At 33.1% G+C, this 24,327-nt stretch overlaps 1 protein-coding gene and 1 long non-coding RNA gene across 7 annotated transcripts in view; both read left to right on the forward strand.

Moving 5' to 3' along the window:
* The first annotated feature begins 847 nt into the window (after positions 1-847).
* LOC124356265 lies at positions 848-2,957 on the forward strand. Its single transcript, XR_006921838.1, has 3 exons — positions 848-948; positions 1,739-1,741; positions 2,866-2,957. It is a non-coding gene; the product is annotated as an uncharacterized LOC124356265 (long non-coding RNA).
* A 5,328-nt stretch (positions 2,958-8,285) lies between these two features.
* The window catches only part of LOC124354047 (H(+)/Cl(-) exchange transporter 7-like), a 66,040-nt gene continuing 49,998 nt past the window's right edge, over positions 8,286-24,327 (forward strand). For 2 of the 6 annotated variants that reach the window (XM_046804214.1, XM_046804215.1), the window contains exons 1-4: positions 8,775-9,011; positions 17,541-17,645; positions 21,522-21,720; positions 23,512-23,627. In XM_046804214.1, coding sequence (XP_046660170.1) covers positions 8,934-9,011; positions 17,541-17,645; positions 21,522-21,720; positions 23,512-23,627 — 498 coding nt within the window. In that variant the 5' untranslated portion in view covers positions 8,775-8,933. The other 4 variants (XM_046804209.1, XM_046804212.1, XM_046804211.1 and 1 more) reach the window with 4 other exon arrangements.

Genomic DNA, 24,327 nt, shown 5'->3' on the forward strand with positions numbered 1-24,327 from the left:
ATTTCGCCCAGATTTCAGTGCCACCATTAAAAGGGAGCCCTATTAAATTATTTTGGGCGTTACCCAGGACGTAAAATTTAATTTATATTATGCAAATTGAACTGAAAATTTGAATAAAATTGGTACCAGACCTCTAGCTGCAGTAATTTTTAAGATATCTGAAGAAATACGCAAAATTCGGTGTCCAAAAAAAAGTTTCATTTAGGTTTCAAGTAGATTAACTTTGTTAAATGTGTAACAAACACGTAAAATTCTTTAACAAAACTTGTAAAGAATTAATTTCTTAAGATAATGATGTAAAATAAGCCAATAATTATACGTAAACTTCAAGAAAATCAATTTTTAATTAAATAAATAACGTATGAAGAATAGACAAAATCGGTTACACTTTTTTTCTTGCTGAATGTACATCCTAATATTTGGATAAAACATGTTAATATTATTGAAAATATTTTTGAAAATAATTATGTATAGATTTTATTTATAGAAACATTCTTCTATTTTTTCTAATGAATTACATACTAGTAAAAAAACTTTAGTGTCATAAAATCTGAAACTTAACAATAATTGCGAATTAACACTTTGACTACCAGGCATTTAAAGTGTACTTTTACCTCCAGCCCAAGTGGCTTTCATCATTTTAGGCGTTCGCTACCATATGTATATATTTGATACACACAATGACTTTCACTCAGGCCATGTGTATTTTATTTATACACACGAAATGGTCATGTTTCTGCTGCTGTGTATAGCTTATCTGCACACCTATCATTAAAACTTTGTCTGGGCCCTTTTTGTTGGTCTGGGCCCAGACTGCCACTGGTTGCAGTGGTCCGGGGATTGGCCACCAGGGGCAGCACTAGTCATTCAATGTTTTGGTTTACAAACAGAACAACAGAAAGAGGTTAGGTGAAGTGTGGTTTGTGTAACTTAGTGCTTATTTTATTTGTGTTCATAATGGATTCGGATACAATTCGTGATGAATTGCAACATATCTATAGTAGTGAGAGTGAAATAAGTATTTTTCAAAACCTGAGTGATAGTAGGGATCTTTCAGTTCATTTATCAGACTTTGATGATGATCTAGATTCTGAAGATAGTGTTAGGCCCAGTGAAGAAGATCATGAACCAATAGTTAATTCAAACAATACCATTGATGTAAATGATGAACAAGAAGATGAACCAATGCCAGACGGAGACCTACTTATGTCAACAGATAACGATGAAGAGCTACAATTGGTAAATGATGAAGTATTAGTTTGGGGGAAAGTTGAAGATAACCTGAATAATTTTGACTTTACTCCTAATCAAACTCCAGGTATAAGTCAGTCAGCCATGAACAAAGTTAATTCTTTGGATTCTTTTACTATTTATTCTATTTTTTAGACGATGAAGTCCTTGATTTATTAGTAGAGGAAACAAATAGATACGCTGAGCAGTGTAGTATACAAGCCATAGTCCAACAAAAACTAGTACAACGTCTTGAGTCTTGGGTTAATGTGACAAAAGATGAGCTTTTGACTTTTTTTGGAATCGTAATATGGATGGGAATTGACAGGAAACCAAGTCTAAAGAGTTACTGGTCTACAAACCCTTTGTATAAAAACCTATTGTCTAAAGTGATGTCTCGCAACAGATTTGAAACGTTGTTGAGTATGTTACATGTTTGTAACAATGAATTGCCACATGCTAATGCCCGCATTTATAAAATTCGGCCCTTAATTGAAATGTTGACAAGAAAGTTTCAAAATGCAGTGATTCCAAACGTTGATTTGTGTATCAATGAAACTATGGTACCTTTCCGAGGCCGTATTTTTTTCCGCCAGTACGTCCCAAATAAGAGACATCGGCATGGTCTCAAACTGTACAAACTATGCCTGAAAGGAGGGTATACGTGGAGTTTGAAGTTATATGCTGGCAGGGAATCTGCCACTACAACTGAAAGCGTATCAACTAAAACTGTCACCGACCTAGTAGAACCACTATTAGACCAGGGACGTGTAGTGTTTACTGATAATTTCTACACGAGCGTAAGACTCGCCCATATATTAAATGAAAGAAAAACTCACCTGATTGGCACCCTAAGAAGAAAAAGGAAACAGAATCCGAAAAGTATCGAAAATGTGAAGTTGTGCGCAGAGAGGCTATGTTGTCCAAGGAAAGTAATACTGGAGTCATTGCGTCTAAATGGAAAGACAAGAGAGATGTCTTGTTCCTCACCACTAAAAGTGTACCAAGCCTTATAGATGTGGCTACTAAACGAGGTACTGTGAAGAAGCCATCGTCTGTGGTAGAGTACAACGCAAGCAAGTCCTACATTGATGTCTCGGACCAGTTGGCATCTTACTGTACATCAGTGCATCACGGTGTCAAATGGTACTGAAAATTAGTGTTTGAACTTTTGGCAAACACTGCATTAGTAAATGCCTACTCTCTTTACAAGGCAAACTGTTTGGCCCCGTGTAACATTGTAACATTTAGGGAAAAAATACTCGACCATCTCCTGGTGCAGCGCCACAAAGTTGCTGAAGAACAACCAATTCTTAACCATAAACTGGTTCCAGTGGAAAAGAGAGGTAGGTGCTCTCTTTGTTATGCATCAATTTGTGGACGTTCAGGCAGAAAAGAGGCATCGAAAAAATCTGCACAAGTGAAAACGAAATGCAATGGTTGTTCCAGTCAATACCTGTGTTTGGAATGTTTTTTTTCAAAACTCATAAATCAGTGCCCAAATATACTCAGTAAACCTTTACAAATGGTTTTTTTTCAAGATAAATTTTGTGCTGTAATGTTTTTTACTACTCTTATAAAATTACATTTGTGTTTACATTAGATTTTTTACTTATTTTCCTACATTGCACAAAGAAATTCAGGTTCTTGGGGTTTTTTGTCCCATCTTGCGTACATGATTTTATTACCCAGGCCCATGTGTATCATATTTTTACACACTTCATAAACAGCTCCTATGGGCATTAGGCTATTTTTTCATGTATTCACATATCCCTGTACCCATTACCAGTACAATGAGACACTTGGACCATATTGGGTAGGTACTTAAATTTATAACATTTTTAAAGTATAATTTCACTGTGTATAAAACAAATACACATTGGCCGCCCATAAACTTAAGTGCGTATATAAATAATACACATGGGAGTTAAAGTGTTAATTTACGTTATTCTACAACTTTTGTAACAAAAGTATTATTTTCATAGGTTGGCAGTACTAACAGCTGTTAAACAATCACAATTAATTACGAACGTTTTTTTAAATATTTTAGATTGAAGTGTCATACAGATAAGTTAAGTGTAAATATTGCGTAACTAAGCGTTTCTGGACCTATGTGTATATGAACTTTTTTCATTATTTTCATCGTAAGAACAAGTCCTGACAGTTTCTCCGTTTCTTCATGGGACACCCTGTATATAGATAAGTAAGTGAAGTGACACGTAACAGCTGTTAATACTTTCAGCTGAAGTCCATCAAAGAGGCAGAAACATTTGTTTTCATTAAAAATTTACACAAATGTGAATTTGTCCTCCTCCTTATTAGACTAATGGTTGGTTATAGTCACGGCTCTCTAACCGAGAGATCACGGGTTCAAATCCCAGGGAGGTCCAATCATGTACTTTGACAATAAAAAACCAGTGAACATGGAAGCCGGCATAGCTAAAAGACGGCGAGGCTTAATTGAGAATAAAAACAAAATTAGAAAATTATTTTTATAAAGTGCCTTACCAATAGTATAATGCAGATTGCATAGAAGAAGTTATTGGCTAATGTTTAATTCAGATTGCACCAATGATCAATAAACTATCAAATGCAATAAAAATAATATTATAACCTGTTATAAAAACTACCTCAATTGTACAAAGCCGTGAATACTTGCACATAAGGTAATTGAATCTGGTTAGATCGAAGGTAAATTTAACGAAAAGAATTGAAAGAAGACGCTTTATGATCGAAATTGGTTTCCGTTAAAACATTTTCTTGATCGCAGCACGAGGCAAACTCCACAATAATACTGGAAATATCTTAGACGCAAAATTAATTTTAACAGACCGAATTTGATTCTTTATAACCTAATTAGTTCACCGAGATTCATCCATATAAATTAATGGTTCTTTTCCGTTAATTCACTACCATTAGTTTTATGGTCTGGAATTCCGTTAATTCACTACCAATGATGTTTGAACTTAAATTAGATTAAATTTTGGTTTTCTTTAGCCAATTGTGTTAGTTAATAATAGTAAATACCTGGAATGAAGTGATTTAAATAGCATCTACAAAACATTTTACACGCCGTCATATGTTTTATTTAAATTCAAAAGGATACAAATAATCGAAAAATATTGCCTGTAATGAAACCTGCGTTAGTTCTGTCTGAGTTTTTTGTGTGTAATCAGTCATGGCGTAATTGATCTGGGCTTGGACTTTGCAAGCTCGAGTTAATTTTCTTTCTAAAAGAGCAAGCAGCGCGAAGCGCTGCGCAGCGGGCAAGCATCGCGTGGTCTGAGTTTTGAATAGGCAAGCTAGGGTCTTTTGTTACTAAAGTAATAGAGATATTATTTATATACACCGGGGGAATTTTCCGGCTATGTTTCTTTTTTTGGAATTAACGGAATTCCAGACCATAAAACTAATGGTAGTGAATTAACGGAAAAGAACCAAATTAATTGTACTGGAATAACTTATCAATACCTAGCAAAAACCACGAAAGATATAGGCAGGAAATATGGTACATACCTTCATAATGCGCCCAAGAGTCTCACGAAGGAACTACTTTCAATTAGCTCAGGAATGTTTAGAATATGATAGAAAAAGAATACGTGAATATAGTGTACTGATTTCAACAGGAAATTGCGTGCGAAACCGCGTGAAACTGCTAGTATATTTAAATATATTTTGTGTGCGCGTGCATATCACTGAACTTCTAAACAGCTGGTCCGATTTTAATGAAATTTCTTTGTGTGTCTCCAGGCGGATTCGAGAATGGTTTAGATTTTAAAATGTAAACAGTTACAAATTAAATTTAGAAAATAAAAGATCAAAGTTTTCAAGGCGCCTGCACATTATAAACTGCAATTACGTATATTTAATAGCCAAATACTACATGAAGGCGCTACGTTATGATATATTATCGTCTTTAAAGTAAATTTCTGGTTGATCTTATAACTTGAATGTTAGACCACTTTATAATAAAGTAGGCCTACATGTACAGGTAGCGTGCGTCTTTTAATAATTTTGTTGTGGTTTGCAAGACACCTCAGCCTACAAAAGATTTAAAACTGTCCATTACTAAATTTATAAATATGAGCAGTAATGCCCATCATGAAGTAATTTTCATTATTTAGTTCGAGTTCGTTTATAAAACGTTACTTGAATTATTGTGAGTTTGTAAAATTAACTTGATTTTTTGTCATACTTTACATGTTAGAACTGTCGTAACAGATGATTTTATTTTTGTTACAATTACTCAACACTGTATATACAAAATCCTAATCCTAATAATACCATAAGTGCGAAAATGCCTTTGTTTGTTTGTTTTGCTTTTACGCATTAACTATTCAAACGCCCCACTGGCCTTTAAAGTTGCGAAAAATCCCACTTTGGTCTCTAAAGTTGTGAAATATTAATTAAAATAGCATTTCTAATGTAACACACTGTTCTGTGTAAACATTGTTTACTATTTTCAATTTGTTTACATTAATAATGTGTGTAAATATTTTTAACGCCGTTTCAGATTTCAGTTATTTGGTAACTACTCATATATCTTACAAAATGCTCCAAACATAAGATGGTCAGAATTTGACACCGAAGACTCCCTTTGAAGCAGTTGACAAGAGCTATGCTAAATGAAAGTTCCCTGGACTGTGATTTTGACATAATATACTAATTCCAGCTCTAAATGTTCTAAAATATTAACCATATTTTCAATTTATAAAGAAACAAACGCGTAGTGTCATTGTTAATGCACTTTTAGTTGTACATGTTTATAAAATATAAAGTATTAGATCTAAAAGGCAACGTTACTGTCCATAAATATAAATTTTTACGAGTTTTGTTGATCGTGGCAACAAGGCAAACTCAACATTGGCAACAGAAATAATATAATTCCCTCGAACCAGCAGTGGTCACACACGTGCAACGCCTACAACTACATATCGTGCAAACTGCTACCGGTGCATACAATATCATAGCTATGTATGTATATATATATATATATATATATATATATATATATATATATATATATATATATATATATATATTATTTATGAGAAAAGAGGCAAAATCAGCAAAAAAAAAAAAAAAAAAAAAAAAAAACAGAAGAACAAAAAAATAATATTAACATTAAAGTAAATTCCAATTAACATAAATATACACTTGTTAACATATTTTCTTGATCATGGGAAGAAGGCAAACTCAACATTCAATAATTTTAAAAGGGAAGAAAAATAATTCAATCGAATCAGAAGTGCTCAGCAAAACCTATGAAATTGCGTGCGAAGCAGTGGGTAACTGCTACTATTGTATAAAACTTATTATTCAATTTTAATAATTTTACGATTGTCAATGTCCTTATTTTTTACATTCGTTAAATTTTAATGTATTTTTATTTAATTAATTATTTATTACTTATAGCCTAATTATACTCTTCATTTAACAGAAGAATTGAAATATTTATTATAAATAATTTAAGATATGCTTCTAAGAATATGTGTCATATACATCTCGTTTTGTACTACAATTGAATTGAGTTGAATTGTGCTTAAAGCAATAATTATAAATCAATCGTTTTAATTGTCTTGAGTTATAGTACGTATTATTATTGTTTGGGGATAATTTTTAGTTTTTATCCAGAATTACCATCCCAGTTTTGAACGTCCAGCAGCAGGCTATGTTCAGGTGATGATGTTCAGGCTACGTCTTTTAAAGAGCGAAAATGCCATATCTAACTTGGGATTTACATCTGAATCCCTGGTGGAGTAGTAACCCGAATGGTAATCACCTAACCACTCAGTTATCATAAACAGATCCGAATTTACGAATTGCCATCCATGGGCTCAAAGAATTTTGACATCCCTATTCAGAACAATTCATAAATTAATATTTTTTACTCAACTGAGAGAACTTAGCCTATAAACATAAACAAAAAAATCCATGTTATTCTTTCTTTAAAAGTGAATTCTAAGTCTAGGATCTGCTCACTAGATCTAACCAAGTTCAAAGAATGGGATGAACAAGGCAAATAAAACATTAAAGGGTTGACTTCTTTCAGTCTCACTTGTAGGCCTGAATCATTTCCCGACATATCTGAGGTGTAGTCAAATGATTGGCCACGGCAGTTCTGAATATCTACACCGCACATATCTAAAAAGTCAAGTACTGAATCAGCTAAATGCACACCAGTATGGCCGTGATGTTTTTCAGGAAACCGACAAACCGTTTCCAGAAGTCCATTTTCATTTATATACCTTAAACTGAATAATAACTGGTTGATATGGGTAGCATCGGGAGTAGAATCAACAATCACTGAAAAATATTTTGATTTTCAGTTCATTAAAGATTGTGTCGGGATCACTTTTACCCATCAATTCAATTAATTCTTCACACACTGTTAAGGAAAGATACGATAACCTTCCTTGACCCGGGTTTTCGTATTTATCATTGTGTGCTTTTAAAAACGGATCAAACTGGGCTATAAGTTCCATACTCATTATACAATTTCCTTTATTTTACGATCCAAATACTTAGTCATCTCCTTTAAAAGCAAGACCTCTTGATGCCAGTTGTATTATAAACAAACAACCTTGCGTCGGCAGCAATATTTAAGGAAGTAGAAGGTTCTCCAACCTGAGCACTGGGTTTGAAAAAAGCATCAAGTTTCATGTTTTTGTTTACCATATCAGCTATTTTTCTTCTTATTTATCAGCTATTTTTCTGTATTCAGCACCGCTTAACCTCTTTCGACCATCAATTTGTTTAAGAAATGATAAGAAAATGAAATTTTCCACTAGGCCTACTAAATTTTAAGGCTTATAAAAACTCTAAACATCTGTAGGGAATCAAATCTAACGGTACATCGGTAAAAATAAAATGACGTCTCTTATGTTTTACAGACAGTAATAAACACGCTTGAGTTTGACAGCATTATATACGCTTCAACGTTTGACGTAACTCAGCTATGCCCTTGATTATAGATCTTTCCTCAGATCAAGGGCTAAGCCAACCAGGGTGTAAAGCGATCTCTGATTGGCAGAAACAATCATTCCACCATTACCCGAATAGTGACGAAACGCAACGAATGCTGTGGAAGCCCATACGCTCGTCAATGTCGCCCTCCCCGCCGCCTCATACTCATGATCCAACGCTAGGCACTTAGCCCGACGAAATTAGCTAGAGTCGCGCCCAACTCGCCTCGTGTACATCGATGGTTGCCCTTCTACGCAGTGACGTAATACGCATAATAATTAAGTCTGATATAAAATACCGGTATCTAATGTATTAAAAAACTTCTCTTCGAACGTTTTATTGTTTGAATTAGTGTATGAATCTGAGTGAAAACAATTCTAAATAAAACGCCCTAGATATTTTTTAGTGAAAATTTAAATGACCTTCAACATCTTTCGCCCTGAATCCATGTCTAAATCCGGCCCTGAGCGTCAATTGAGTTATTTATATATGTGTACAGTAAAAAGTACGAGTAAACCAACATAAAAAACAAAGAGGCATTGTTAACAATCACGAAAAACCAGCTGTTTATTGTATGCCACTATCATTGTTTGGTATAATAATCATTTTGAATGGTTTAGATTTGAGAACTGATTTTTGTATTTGAAAAATCTTTTAATTTGTTGCTCGTACGCCTAAAATTACGTTTTATATTATATAAGCTTATTGTGCCATAAATTAATTCTTTTTACAGAAATATGGCATCACCACAGAATCTGGATCCACACAGAGACCCTCGCATTAGTTACGCAGATAAAGTCACATATCCATCTGGGGTAAATATCAAATAGCAGACAACATACCTTTTTGTATTAAACATGTAAAACTATATTTTATAATTTACAGTGGTTTTTGGTAATTGAAATTCAAGATTTTATAAACAGTTTAGACTATAAATATGTAGCTAGGCCTAACTAGATCTAGGTCTTAATAGGTATCTGTCAATATCTATTTTGATAATTATTCGTTGAAACTGCAGTATGATAAGCGGCCACCATCAATATAATCATTGATATTTGTAGTTATTCAAATTATTGAGCAATAACAAACCAAAATAATACAGAATTGCGTAATAGATATTTCATACTATAGTATAGTTCAGCTATGTTTATATATATATATATATACAGGGTGTTCTGAAAAAAGGTGCCCATAAGTCAGGGCGTGATTCCTCACATCAAAATAAGAAAAAAAGGTCTAATTAACATAGGTCCGAAAATGCTTAGTTACCAAGTTATACAGGGTGAAAGATTTCGTCTGAATTTCAGTTCCCCTGCTGCAACGAAGCCCTAAGGGTATTTGTTGGCTGTTAATTAAGATGTACAATTTAGCGTACTTTATGTAAAATGAACTGAAAAATTGAATAAAACCGTTTCCAGACCTGTAGCTACAGTAATTTTTAAGATATGTGACGAAATACGCGAAACTTGGTCCCGAAAAACAAGTTACATTTAGGTTTGAAGCAGATTTACTATGTTAAATGTACAATAAACACAAAATATTTTTTCACGGTACTTGTAGAAAATTTAATTTCGAAGAGAAAGATGTAAAATAAGTCTATAATAGACAAACGCAAACTTTAAAAAATAATCCTTAATTACATACAAAACGCATAAAAAATAGACAAAATCTGTTAAGCTCTCTACAAATGTAATATTGAAATTAAAACAGCTGTTTTATTAAAATATTTGATTTGAGAAACAAAATAATTTCTATTTAAAACATATGTTTTAACAATGTAACATTGTTTATAATAATTTAAATAAACATTACAAGCAGCTATTTTTCCATTGCTCATTAAGTGCGTGTGTTGATCTGTACTTTAATACAAGACGGCTGGATGCTTGTATTTTGAATGAGGGGAAACATTTTGAACATCTACTGTGACGTGGTTAGTTTTTTAGGACAAGTGAAACTTTTTTGTTGAATGATAATTCAGATAACTTTTTTATGTATGATAATGTATGATTGTTAAAAATATTTACTTGATAAAAAATAATAGTAACTCATTAATTTGTTTTAATAAAACAGCTGTTTTAATTACAATATTACATTTGTAGAGAGCTTAACAGATTTTGTCTATTTTTCACGCGTTTTGTATGTAATTAAGGATTATTTTTTAAAGTTTGCGTTTGTCTATTATAGACTTATTTTACATCTTTCTCTTCGAAATTAAATTTTCTACAAGTACCGTGAAAAAATATTTTGTGTTTATTGTACATTTAACATAGTAAATCTGCTTCAAACCTAAATGTAACTTGTTTTTCGGGACCAAGTTTCGCGTATTTCGTCACATATCTTAAAAATTACTGTAGCTACAGGTCTGGAAACGGTTTTATTCAATTTTTCAGTTCATTTTACATAAAGTACGCTAAATTGTACATCTTAATTAACAGCCAACAAATACCCGTAGGGCTTCGTTGCAGCAGGGGAACTGAAATTCAGACGAAATCTTTCACCCTGTATAACTTGGTAACTAAGCATTTTCGGACCTATGTTAATTAGACCTTTTTTTCTTATTTTGATGTGAGGAATCACGCCCTGACTTATGGGCACCTTTTTTCAGAACACCCTGTATATATATATATAAACTTTTTGCGATTCAATATTTATTGAAATAAATTAAATTCGGCTATTCCCATTTATACAAATTTAATGAATGTAAGTAGAAGTCATTTGACAGGTATTTGGTCTTCCGATCATATGTTAGTTTGGTTATTTAAACACGTGTGAAAGAAACGGCCAAGTACAAAATAATTGAATCGTAAAAAGTGAGGGCTCTGTGGTGTAATGGTAGCACATTCACCCGGCAAGTGAGAGATCCGGGTTCGAGTCCCGGCGGAGCAAGTACTTTTTGCGATTCAATGTTTATTGAAATACATTAAATTCGGCTATTGCCCTTTACACAAATTTAATGAATGTATATATAGGTACTTTGGGATTATACCGACCACACCAGTATGAAGAACACAAAAATATAAATTTATAGAAACAAACATGATAGAACGAAAAAACAACTCATTAAGTACAAAATTACAAACTTACAACAATTATCAATTTGTTAATGGGGTCAGATTCCGTTATATACCCCCAACGCTTAAACTTTTTTCAACGAACTTAGAACGTTATAAAACGATGTAGTTGAGTAACAGAACTAACATTCAATCAATCAACAAGCATTTCCAGGTATTGTGATCGGTATTGTTGTCGCTGTTATCTTTCTCGAGAATCCCGATTACGGCAGGCTGCGCGGCATCACATGATTATTTAAGTTTTTTGCACGATACATAATTGCCTTTCCATTACAATTCAATTTATATTTCTGATCAGCCCCTGTAGAATTTGATATTTTACTGATAGGTACCTCGAGGGATGTTTTTCTTTCGTTGACATCAGCGCGGTGCCGAAGGAGTGTGATCAAGAAAAAAACAAGTTTTGTGTGTTTTTTTTCAATAAAAAGTTTAGTTTTTGTTTGGTAATGTTTGTTTTTGTTGAATTTTTGTGTTTGAAGAAATGTAGGGGTAAAACACGGAAGTACAACAAAGCGACGCACCAGCTGAATGGGTGGTGAGACCCAGCAATCACGTTATTTACTAGACCGCTCGACTTTGACCTCTGTCTGAGGATGGGGAGGGGTTTGCGATAAGAAAATTCCTGTTTTATATTGACGAAATGTTGTTCTACTACGCTAATCTAGTAATCAGTAGAAGCAAAATGTCAAATAACGATTAATGTCTGGGTGTGGTCGGTATAATCCCAAAGTACCTATATATATATATATATATATATATATATATATATATATATATATATATATATATATATATATATATATACAGGGTGATTCATGAAGTTCTCCCCCCACTTCTACAGCACATTGTACTAGTAAAAATAATGAAAAAATGTTGTATAAACATAGGTCCGAAAACGCTTCGTTAGCGAGTTACAGCTAGCGAAAGATTTCGCCTGAATTCCTGGGTAAAGAGTAAAATAAAGCCATACTGAACTTTTGGAAAGGTTAATTAAGTAAGAAATATCGTGGATTCTTATGTATTTTTACCTGATAAAGCTAATAAAATAGGTTTCAGAACTGTACCTGTAGTAGTTTTTGAGGGATTCAGGGTTAAATGCAAAAAATTGGGGCACGAAACAATGTTTTTTTAAGTTTGATGTACAATAACTTTGTTAAATTGGTAATAAATACATAAAATCAACAAACATTAATTGTAGAGAATTTAATTCTGAGAAAATTGATATAATCAAAGTCTAAAATAAAACAGAAATAAGTACCAAAAAATCGATTTTATTCAGTACAATACATTACTAGTTTTAAGCAAAATTAATCAGGTAGGGCCAACCGTACGCACCTTTTTATAATAGATGTTCGAAAATGAGGCCATCATTATCAATACATTTTGCAGCACGTTTGTGTATTGCTTTTGTTGCGTTTCTTAATTTTTCAGGACTTCCCTGTATCTGCACAGCCGAATCCATAATACGGGCAATTAATTCATCATGAGAATTCACTTTTGTCTTGTATACAATGTCTTTCATCCATCCCCAGATGCAATAATCCAATGGAGATAGATCTGGTGATCTTGGTGGCCAAGGGTGAGGCCCTCCACGACCAATCCAGTGTCCAGGAAATTGATGATTTAAGTAAGCAGAAACGGCACGTGAAAAGTGGGGAGGTGCTCCGTCATGCTGGAAGTACAAATTTTGTCTGAGATGTAAAGGAACATTCTCCAACAGCTGCGGCAACTCTTCTTGAAGGAAATGCAAATAGAACTCAGCATTTAGGCGTCCAGGTAATATGAAAGGTCCAATCAGGCGATTGTGCAAAAGGCCACACCAGACATTGACGCTAAATCGGTGTTGAAAGTTCTGTTCCACTACCTCATGTGGATTTTCTTCTGCCCATGAGTGTTCATTGTGCAAGTTATTGACACCATCCCGAGTGAATTGTGCCTCATCCGTAAACAAAATACGCTTGTAGAGTTGATTATTAATATTCAAAAAGTTGCAAAACTCCAAGCGAAGCGGACCATACCCTAGCTGTAGATGTAGAACCTTTTGTTTATGAAACGGATAAAATTTGTTTCGATTAAGTGACCTCCACACCGTTGACTGCGTAACTCCTATCCGCCTAGAAATACGTCGTGTACTTACACCTGGACTGCGATGAACAGCATTAATAACAATATCATCATCAAGTTGGACAGCTCGTTCATAATTGGTTCTAGTGCTTGGTAGTGATCCTGTTTCCCGAAGAGTACGAAAAGTTCCTGAAATTGTTTTGGTATTTGGAATCCTCCTATTAGGGTAATGTAGTTCATATTCTTCTACAGCAGCTCTAGCATTACCATTACAGTAACCCAAAATAAAAACCATATCAGCGTATTCCTCTGATGTAAATAAGTAAGGCATTTTTTCGCTGAATAAACAATCGAATTATAACTCACAGAAAGATTGCATTTAATAACACGATTCACAGAACCCGATCTCCTGCTGTAGCTTGCAAAACACCACTAATACACAGTTCTAACGTAACAGTACAGAATACCATTGTTGATCAGCTGTTATTCGTGCGTTACCAACTTAGAAATTAATAAAACAAAAAACTGCATTTCGATGATTAGTAAACAATAATGGGAAAATGTTTGCTTCATTTATTTTCGAACATTTGATGTAAATTTTCATTAAAAAAAAATACAACGTAGTAAAACATGATATTTTTATTTACAAACAAATTTATTTTACAGTTAATCTTGTTTGTTCAATTTATCTCATCATTAAGGAACAAACACTTTGTTTTTATTTTATTTTAACTAAATACCGTACGGTATTTCTTTACAGCTAGTAATGTATTATACTGAATAAAATCGATTTTTTGGTACTTATTTCTGTTTTATTTTAGACTTTGATTATATCAATTTTCTCAGAATTAAATTCTCTACAATTAATGTTTGTTGATTTTATGTATTTATTACCAATTTAACAAAGTTATTGTACATCAAACTTAAAAAAACATTGTTTCGTGCCCCAATTTTTTGCATTTAACCCTGAATTCCTCAAAAACTACTACAGGTACAGTTCTGAAACCTATTTTATTAGCTTTATCAGGTAAAAATACATAAGAATCCACGATATTTCTTACTTAATTAACCTTTCCAAAAGTTCAGTATGGCTTTATTTTACTCTTTACCCAGGAATTCAGGCGAAATCTTTCGCTAGCTGTAACTCGCTAACGAAGCGTTTTCGGACCTATGTTTATATAACATTTTTTCATTATTTTTACTAGTACAATGTGCTATAGAAGTGGGGGGAGAACTTCATGAATCACCCTGTATATATATATATATATATATATATATATATATATATATATATATATATATATATAAAGTAATAATTTAATGATGAGTTAAAAACCATTTATGTGTATTTATTAAATATAATAACAAACAAACAAAAAAGGGGTATAAAACTTAATTCTTTCTATTTTGAGGAATAAGTTTTTCAGACAGTTTAATCGATAATTTCATTTGATTATCGTGGTGTCCACTTATTTTACTGTAGCCTACATAACCAACAAAGATCACACAAGGCTCTGTTTTTTTTTTATTTGTTGAAATTTATTCTATGTCTTTTCTTTGAAGTTTATTTTTGACGATGGAAGGATTGTGAAGGAAACAGGATTTTTCCGGACATTTGCCATCGTTCAGTGAAACAAAAGATCAGTAACACTACGTTTCGAGATCTGCAATCTGATCTCTTCTTCAGGTATATAACTAACCTAATACATAACTACAAACTAGGTTAAAATAAACAAATCATACCAAAGCGTTGTAGCACGCTTATGTCAGGAATCACAATCGCCATATTGTGTGTCAACTTAACTAACCCTAAAGTATTCTATGTCTATTTCCTAAAAACAACCTGGTACTTCAGTAATATAGGGAGGCCACTATGTGTCTATTTACTGCTAGTTATGTGGTATAAGTAGGTTTAGATTAGGATGTCATAAATATGTCACGTAGTTCCGAAGTTAAAGTTAAACTTTATAAACACTCATGTGATCTGAGCTTGTATTTTGATACTATCTCGAGGGATATTTTTCTTCTTTTGCTAGAAGTGCGGATTGGATGGTCTGGCACATGCTCGAGGTCAGGAAAATACTGATCGGAAATGCCCCTGGCCATAGAGCAGGCTTTGGTGGCGTCATCGCTACTACACTATATCTACACTTAAACATTGTCATACTTGTTACACTTAAATATAGTCTTGTAAAGTAAAAGGTAAATCATTTACATACATGTTAAAAAAACACTGGCTATACGACTCATTGTACAAGTCAATCATCTTTCTAGCTGTTAAGAGGAGAGTAAAAACAAAGCTTTAATAAATTAATTGATATTGGCATTTTGATGCCCTGAAAACTACATCTGATTTTTTCAATATTAGCCCAATTTGGTTAAAAAACAAATTATTGATGTGTGTTAGGAAATTTTTTTTATAATGATAAAACATTTATGTTTGATATATTTTTATTATTAGGGGCTGCGAGTTTGACTGATTATAAATACTTTAGAATTGTAATGATCTTTTAGTAATAATTTAAAATAATGTATTACATTTTTTTAATGATATACTTTATCTAAGCTAACCATTGATTTTTCACAATAAGGTAGATAACAAATTTTTACAATAATTGAAGTTTTGGGATTATTTTTACTGTAAAGCTTTGATCACAATAACTAAAATTTAAAAAAAGTTGTATACAATCCACAAATTTTTTACTTTGGAAAATCAGTTTTGCCTATAAATTCTGTCAAATAACGGTAACTACTCGTATTAACATTTTGTTTCAACTATCTAATTTTATACATACCATTTGTTACTGGTTGATAGATAAATCAACAGGTCAAGTAAACAAGACTGCTTTTTACTGTATCTGATTGGAAACAAGTTGTTAGGGAATGCAGGGTGAAAGATCCATTCCAAGTAATTGGCAAGAACACAAAATTTGTTCAACCTGAAAAAAACTGGTGGATAAAGTAGAAACAATAGTGTGAGTACTGATAAACAGAAAGTTGATACTTCAGTAAAAATAACTAAGGACATCCATATATTTTTTAAATACTCAGCCAATTAATCATGGACCAAGGTCCGTATGTTCAAAAAACATCCTGGCCGTCGTTAACAAAATGATAGCCAGGGATAGGTGGTGTGGTTTGTTAGTTGGAGGAATATCTAACAAACATAATGTTGAAAGAGCCTTTGGCATAGCAATAATTTACCCTGCTGGAAGAGAAATTAACTCCCTGAAGCACCGTAACTTATTGTCACTCCTGCCTTTCATACCACAAGTGAACCATGACCTATATAATGGCTGTAATAAAGTAGTATTGTAAAGAGACATGAAGAGGAACAACATTGATTCATTTATAGAAAAAAGTAAGAAGATAGGAGAGAGAGAGAGAGAGACACACACACACACACACAGCAATTTTTAGGTATTTTATATGTATTCAAATAAAACTGCATTTATCTAAAAACTTTGTTTTTGTATCTTAGTCCTTCTCTGTCTCAGGCACTCAATTATGTGAAAAACTTGTACTTTTATGTGTTATTTCAATCAGTGGACTCTAGAAGGTAATGTTCAAGGTAATATAGATTAATTTTCCTATCAACTAATAACAATCCCTGGCTTTTAGCCCTATTAATTTCATCATATACATAATAATTTGTTTGATTATTACTCATAATAAAAGAAATATCAAAAACAGAGATGTCATTTGAAGAATGCTTGTATGTACCCTTTTTACTAAAGTTGCATATATATATATATATATATATATATATATATATATATATATAAACATTACAATACAATATATATATATATATATATATATTATATACAACAATATATGTATATATTATATATAAACATATATATACATAATATATATTTACATTGTTCACCGATCATTACAATGGTGGGACCATCCAGAATTTAGCCTTGATGCAATTATGTCAAATTGAATAATTACGAATAGGTACTCAGTTTTTTTCTTTTATAAACTAAGAAAAATCTCTGCTTTTGGATAATTTAGATTTAAACTTACCAGTGCTTATTTTCTAGGCAAAGTTATTTTGAAATATATATTACTGATTGCCAGACACACATAACTAACACATATATTTATGTGTTTGGTTTTAACAACTCAAATTATTTATAAATATTGCTATTGTTTTCCAATTGAAAAACATTGTGTAAGCCACTCAATTTAATGTTTCAGCGGGCTCCTACCCAGATAGACATACATGCCTCGATGGTGTGGCGTCCCAGACAGTCTGTTTTGTCCAGCCCATCATCTTTCTTTTACGTTTCGGAAAAATACGAGGTAATGGTTATCTATTCTGTAAATAGTACCTTTGATATAATATATTCCTTTAGTGTGTATATAATGTACTGTGTAGAGATTTGAGGCTTGTTTTAAAAGTAAGTACCATTTTGAAATAAAGAAGCAAGTAAATATTTTTTTAAAATAATTTATTCACTTGGAAACCATATTTTAATCTACTTTTCTACATAATTCCCATTAATATTAAGGCTTACTGAATGATAGGGTTCAATGATGCTCAGTCAAATTCCATGTACCACAGTTCGTTCTTGTCCATGTAGAAATAAAATTCCATGCAAAATTAAATTCTACAAATGAAATCTTTCCCAAGGTATCTTGATACATGATACATTCACATTTTGTTCATTGAGTTAGGATTCATATCATTGTTTAAATAATAAAAGTTCCAGAGAGGTGGCAAGGGTACTACAACGAAAGTGTACAGAATTAAATGTCACCGACTTTTAATATTGACTTTCCACTCTATTAAGTCTTCTTTTTACTGTATGAATAAGCTACAAGTTTTATTGTCACAGGTTAAAATTTCATATGATTGTACTCAACTTGTTTACAAATTTATTTACCCTCGTATTTTCTCGTTGCCATCTTGGCGACCTTTAAGACAATTTGTAATAATAGACAATAGACAATAGACAAACTTCTTTATTTACATATTCATTAAGAACAGTTATAGAGTCACATAATATTATTACATAAATATGGACGATGAATGTTTATACATTTGTGTTTCAGTTAAAAAAAAAGTCAAGGTACATTTTGAAATCTCCATGTTTCATTGCAGGCGTTGAGGAACTCGTCCAGTGAATAAAATGGTTGATTTACTAGGATGTCATGCAGTTTTCCTTGTAGGGCACTCCTCTTCAATCTTCTCATTGTTTCTGGGAGAGCGTTCCACAACTTCCGGCCGATATAAGATGGTTTTTCTCCATAAATTGCTGTGCGATGTGGAGGCAGAACGTAGTTGGCTGCATGGCGAGTGTTGTATGAATGGATATCTTTCCCTGTTTGAAGACCCAGGCTGTGCACATGTAGAATTACTTCTTGGATGTATAGAGCAGTGACGGTCATTATGCCGAGGGTTTGGAAGGCTTGTCTGCAGCTTTGTTGATGTTCAAGGTCAGCGAGGATTCTAATGGCTTTTTTCTGCAGGACAAGCACCTTGTTGAGGTTTCCGACAGAGGATCCGCCCCATACAGCAATCCCATACCTCATATGGGTTTCTACTAATGTATAGTAGGCTGTTTTGGCATTTTCTAGGTTTCCAATCCATTTTATGCGCCGAACAGCATAAATACCTATGCTGATTTTTTTGCAAAGGGCATCCACATGCTCTGTCCAGCCGAGATTTCCATCCAGAATGATTCCAAGGAATTTAACATGGTTTTCAATTTCTACGTCAGGTATTTTTGGAATGTAGTCTTTTCTTTTACTAAAGTTAATCTGTATGGTTTTTGATGGATTTACAGCCAGGTCATTTTTCCTGCAGTATGTCAGTGCTTTGCAGAGGGAGTTGCAGGCGGTTGTATGTACTCCTTCTGCAGTGTCATCCTTTATTAAGAATGTTGTGTCATCAGCATACATTACACAGTTGGTATTGTGATCTTGGATGTATGCTGGGAAGTCATTGACAAATAAGACAAAGATGACTGGGCCCAGGACTGATCCTTGTGGCACTCCACGTGTGACTGGTTGTGGGTTTGACTGGTAGGTGTTTTTATGGCCAAGTGTAATGTTCTGTATTTCAACTACCTGTGTTCGCCCTGACAGATAGCTCATAAACCAGTTGTTTGCTATGCCAGTAATGCCAAGAGATTTAAGTTTTTCTGATATGAGGTCATGTCCTAAACAGTCAAAAGCTTTGCTATAGTCAAGGAGGAGAGCAGAGATGTACTTTCCTTTGTCTATTTGGTCAATTATGTATTCTACTAAGCTGATGATAGCTGATGCTGTTGATTTACCTTTAAGAAATCCATGTTGGCAGTTAGTAACTATGTTATGCTGCTCTAGGTAGGTCATAAGTCTATTGAGTACTACTTTTTCTATTATTTTTGAAAATGTTGAAAGAAGTGAAATAGGACGGTAATTTTGAACTTCAGTGGTTGGTCCTTTTTTATGTTTTGGATACACTTTAGATTGTTTTAATGCAGTAGGAAATTGGCCAAGTCTAAAAGATTTGTTTATTATGCTGACTAGAAGTGGTATAAGCTCATCAGCACAATACTTTACAATTTTAGCTGAATATTCATCCATTCCACTGGATGGTTTTGATTTAAGGGAATAGATGGCAGCTCTTACTTCTCTGAAATTTGTGGGGCCTAAGTTAAAAACAGTTTGGCAGTTGTCTACTATAGACTGGTCATTTTCATTTTTATCCAGATTTCCAACTGTTTTCTGGTTGCTAAGTTTCAGTGTCGTTTCAGCAACTTGAGAGAAGAAAATGTTAAAATGTTCTGCAACTTCAGATGGGTTATTCACGACTTTGTCATTTATTATAATACTGGATTGAGATGGGATTTTGTGTTGTCCTTTTCTTTCATGGTTAATGACTGTCCATATGGCCTTGGTTTTGTTTGCAGCTGACTCAATGAAGTGTGAGTTTGCATTTTGTCGTAGGGTTCTAAGTTTGTTGTCATAATTTTTTCCTTTCCACCATAACTGCTTTATCTTGGATATTTCCTGTCATTTCATATTTGTAAAGTGCCTTTAAGAAAATATCCTTGAGGTATTTTGTCTCATTGTCATAGCACAAAGTTTTTTGGTTTGTTTTCCTGTTGCTTTTCTTCTTGGGGCAAGCAATGTCAAGGGATAATTTCAAGACTTCCAGAAAAATATCGTAAGCTGAGTCAGCATCAGGGGCAAGATTGATAGTATCCCATTTTTTGTTCATCAGAAGAGATTTCAAGTTATCTAGGTTGGTTGGACTGAATTGTCTTTTGAAGGAAGTTTGCGGCAGAGTGTTTATTTTATAGCCGTTTATCTGACATATCTGAGCAGTATGATCAGAAAGTCCTGTTTGTAGAATGACTGTGTCAATGTTATACTCAGGTATGTTGGTGCATATACAGTCAATTGAGGTGGCTGTGTCATGAGTAATAAGATTTGTTAATGCTCAGACAAATCCCTTGGAGTGACATGCACCACCATCGAACTCTGTATTGCCAAAATAGAAATAAAGTAATTTCAAGTCTATGTCATTTTGTTTTTGAGGTATTGTGTACACAGACAGAATTATATTTTTCCAGCCCTCGAGTGACAGGCCTTACTAATGCTAAGCCAATGAGAATCATACTCATGTCAATGAATTAGTTAACCACACTACCAGAGTCACTGAGAGTAGTGAATAACTTCTCAACAATGTTTTTTAACTTATTTAAACTTAAAATTAGTTTTATGCAGTTTGTTTCACAATACAATACCTGATTATGATTTCCAATTAATAACAGTAAAATTACATATCAAATTATATGGTCTTTACCTTCTTTATGAACATTTGAATTCGGACATGTGGATTTGCTCCCTCTGATGTATGCAAAATTTCTTGGTATTTTGTTCTCTTTTAAATTATGTATCCTAAAATTGAGGATGGGGAGTAATTTAAAAATGTTGGAGGCCCATAATTTGAGAAATATACTCTCAATATTTTGAGTAGTACGTCAAAGAGTAAACCCTATTTTCTTTACGTATTTCATTTTTATATTTACAATAATTATAAAAATTAGTACTGTGGTGGGCTTAGATTGTAAGGAGCAAGGGGAAGAAAGAATAGGAGAGTGTCCTTTTTGACAGTTTATTATGGTAAACACTGTTTATAAAACAGTTTGTAGCATTGTTGGATTTATTTTGTTTACTTTGCAGAGCTTAAATTATATCAAGATATTGAACAAGCTCGAGGTAGAACATGAGAAGACACTGACATTTCATTCGCTGATGATGGAGGACTGTGTACGCATCTGTTATTTTATCCTGGCAGGGATACTCACTGGACTGGTTGGTGTGTTTGTGGAAGGAGGTATCCTGGTTGTCGGCAGAGCCAAGTACAGTTTCCTAAGTCAGTGTATCCTTTTAGAATTAAGAATTATCAGTCAATAAGAGACATGTTTGACAATTAAGTAGCCTATTATGCCTTAATGTAAAGTACAGTAAAATAGAAGGTGTAATGAAATGTGTGTTTTCTTTATTAGAAAGTTCACTTACAGTTAAAAAATTAAGTGATTTCCTTCTTACTTAGTTTTTAATAATGAAAATAAAACAACAATTTTGGACATTAACTGCAGTGTTATTCCATCATGAAATTCCCATTCTAACTCAAATTTCACCAAAGAACACGTCCTATCCAAATGGAGAAGTAGTTATTCAAAATTTTAGTTTAGGACTTTTTAAATAAAATTCACCATAGTCATAGTTCATCAGATTGAATTGGTTTACAGTAAAGTGAGTAGATAGTTTATGATTTCCTCTTTTTTTTTTAAATTTTCCACCTCTCCTTATCAGCATGTTTGCTGCCCCCTGAGTCCTTGTATGTTATGCTGTGCTTTTCCTGTTGTGCAGATCCTGAGTGTGGATGTGAAATATGATAGAAAACATATGAGAATCCTTCAGAAAGTACGCTGCTTTAATAATAAATAAAATACAACATTTTACACGTTTTTATAATATATAAATGAAGAAACAACTCCTAAACCATTTTTTAACATAGTTACCATTATATTTCAGCACTTCTCGTATCTAAGTGGTACAGGCTTTTCAATATCTATGTAACCGATTGTGGCAGTTTCCATTGGATAATGTGTGACCACTCCATTGATAGTATTTTCTGTTTGACATTGCCATAATAAACCTATGTTTTATCAGCAGTGACCATATGTTAAGAAATTTGTCATATTCTGCATGGTATAGGGAAAGAAACTTAAGAGAGCTGATTCCATTATCTTTGATTTGAGTTCATCTGTTAAGAGTAAGTCCATGGGGCACAATATTTATGATTTCTAAGTTCTCAGTTATAATTTTATACACTACAGTTCTACCTGCGGCAACTGCTGTAAAAGATCTGTGACAACAGTGTTACATGGATAGGTCCCTAGCAATGAGAATGTTATTATTAAGACAGTTTTTTTGTTGACTGTAATATTTTGAGTAGTCCATCAATTGTACTCAATAAACACACATCTCGTTAACCTGTATGTACAAGTTTTATTATTTAATAGGAATCAACCCAACCTTTTCCTGTAAATCTGTGATCGTAAACCTCAGATTTTCCCTAATCTTATGGTTTGATGAGTTCATCATTGAACACAGACAGTTGTCCAGTTTGCTCTTGTTTGTGAACTATTTTTTTTACAATACAATAGGTGATATTTTAACTGCACTATAGATCATAATATCTTCTTCATACACAAAACACAATTTTCAGGATAAATTTATACCGGTTGCATTTTCTTTATCGAAAGAATTCTAATGAGGCTACATACTTCACAGTTGGCGGAATAGTTGATTGCGGTAGTGATTTTGAACACTAGTTTAGATTGCTTAGAATGGTGTAGTGACTTACCCTGTAATACTGCCAGTGCGAGATACACACTACATGATGTTACGCTGAGCCCCACCCATTTAGTGATCAGATGCCTTGGAAACTTTCCAAATGACCCTCGTAAGTATTTAAAAATTTCTTTTACAGTTCTTTACATGGTAATATACAAATTTAATGTCAAAGAATAAGTTTTTTTTATAGAAAGACATGAATGAGTTTGTAGCATCAGAAGTTCTAATTAGTATTACAATATAATTGTATTTTATTCATGTTTACAATGTTTTAATACTGAAAAGTTTGGCCTTAGCTGTTGTGTAGATATATCTGAACACTTTAGAGGTGACCTTCCAGAGTTCACAGTAATGGCTGTGGTATGGTCTCTCTTCACCATCGTCCCTATCATGATTGGCTCTGCACTCGTTGTCTTCATTGCTGTGAGTTTTATTTTGCTTGAAGAAATTTTAAATTCAGTAGTTACTGTAAGTATTTGAACAGATTCGAGCAGTCCTCAATATTAAATCGCAATGCGGGTTGAACCTTAAAAGTTTTGTTGAGTACCATATAGCAGGTTTTTATTTAGAGGAATTTTGGATTTGAGGTCTAATTTGATTAAATTGATTTTGCTAGAGATATATCATTGTTCTGGAACTGCTTCTAAAAGAACCAGAGTACAATGGTTGCAACTATCAAACCTTGAATTTGTAATATAGAGTTTTAAAACGTTTTACAGTCCCTGTAATGTTATTTGTATACTGCAGTGATTTATATTGGTGTAGAAAAGGAATTGGGATGCTGAAACAACAAGTGGCAAACACTGCAATTAGAATAGTCAAGAAATATTTCTATCTTCTAGTTGAAACTAAGTAAAACAAGTTAACAGTGCTGTCCTAAATTGAAAATTTCTGATTTTCTTTTACTGAGGTATGAGTCTAGGATCCTGCACTTTCTAAAATAATCTTTGTGCCTCCTTATATTTACCCCTCAAGAGGCTTCTATAAAAGCCTATAAGCTTTGTGGGTTCCTGTTCTCTTATTTCGTCTGAGCTTAAAAAATAATGAATAGCCACCTTTTCCTGGTTTATAAAATAAAATGGCAGTTCAGCCATATGTGCTCTACTGATTCTTTTCCTTCTTC

The sequence above is a fragment of the Homalodisca vitripennis genome, chromosome 2 (genome assembly GCF_021130785.1).
Source record: "Homalodisca vitripennis isolate AUS2020 chromosome 2, UT_GWSS_2.1, whole genome shotgun sequence".
Lineage (NCBI taxonomy): Eukaryota > Metazoa > Arthropoda > Insecta > Hemiptera > Cicadellidae > Homalodisca > Homalodisca vitripennis.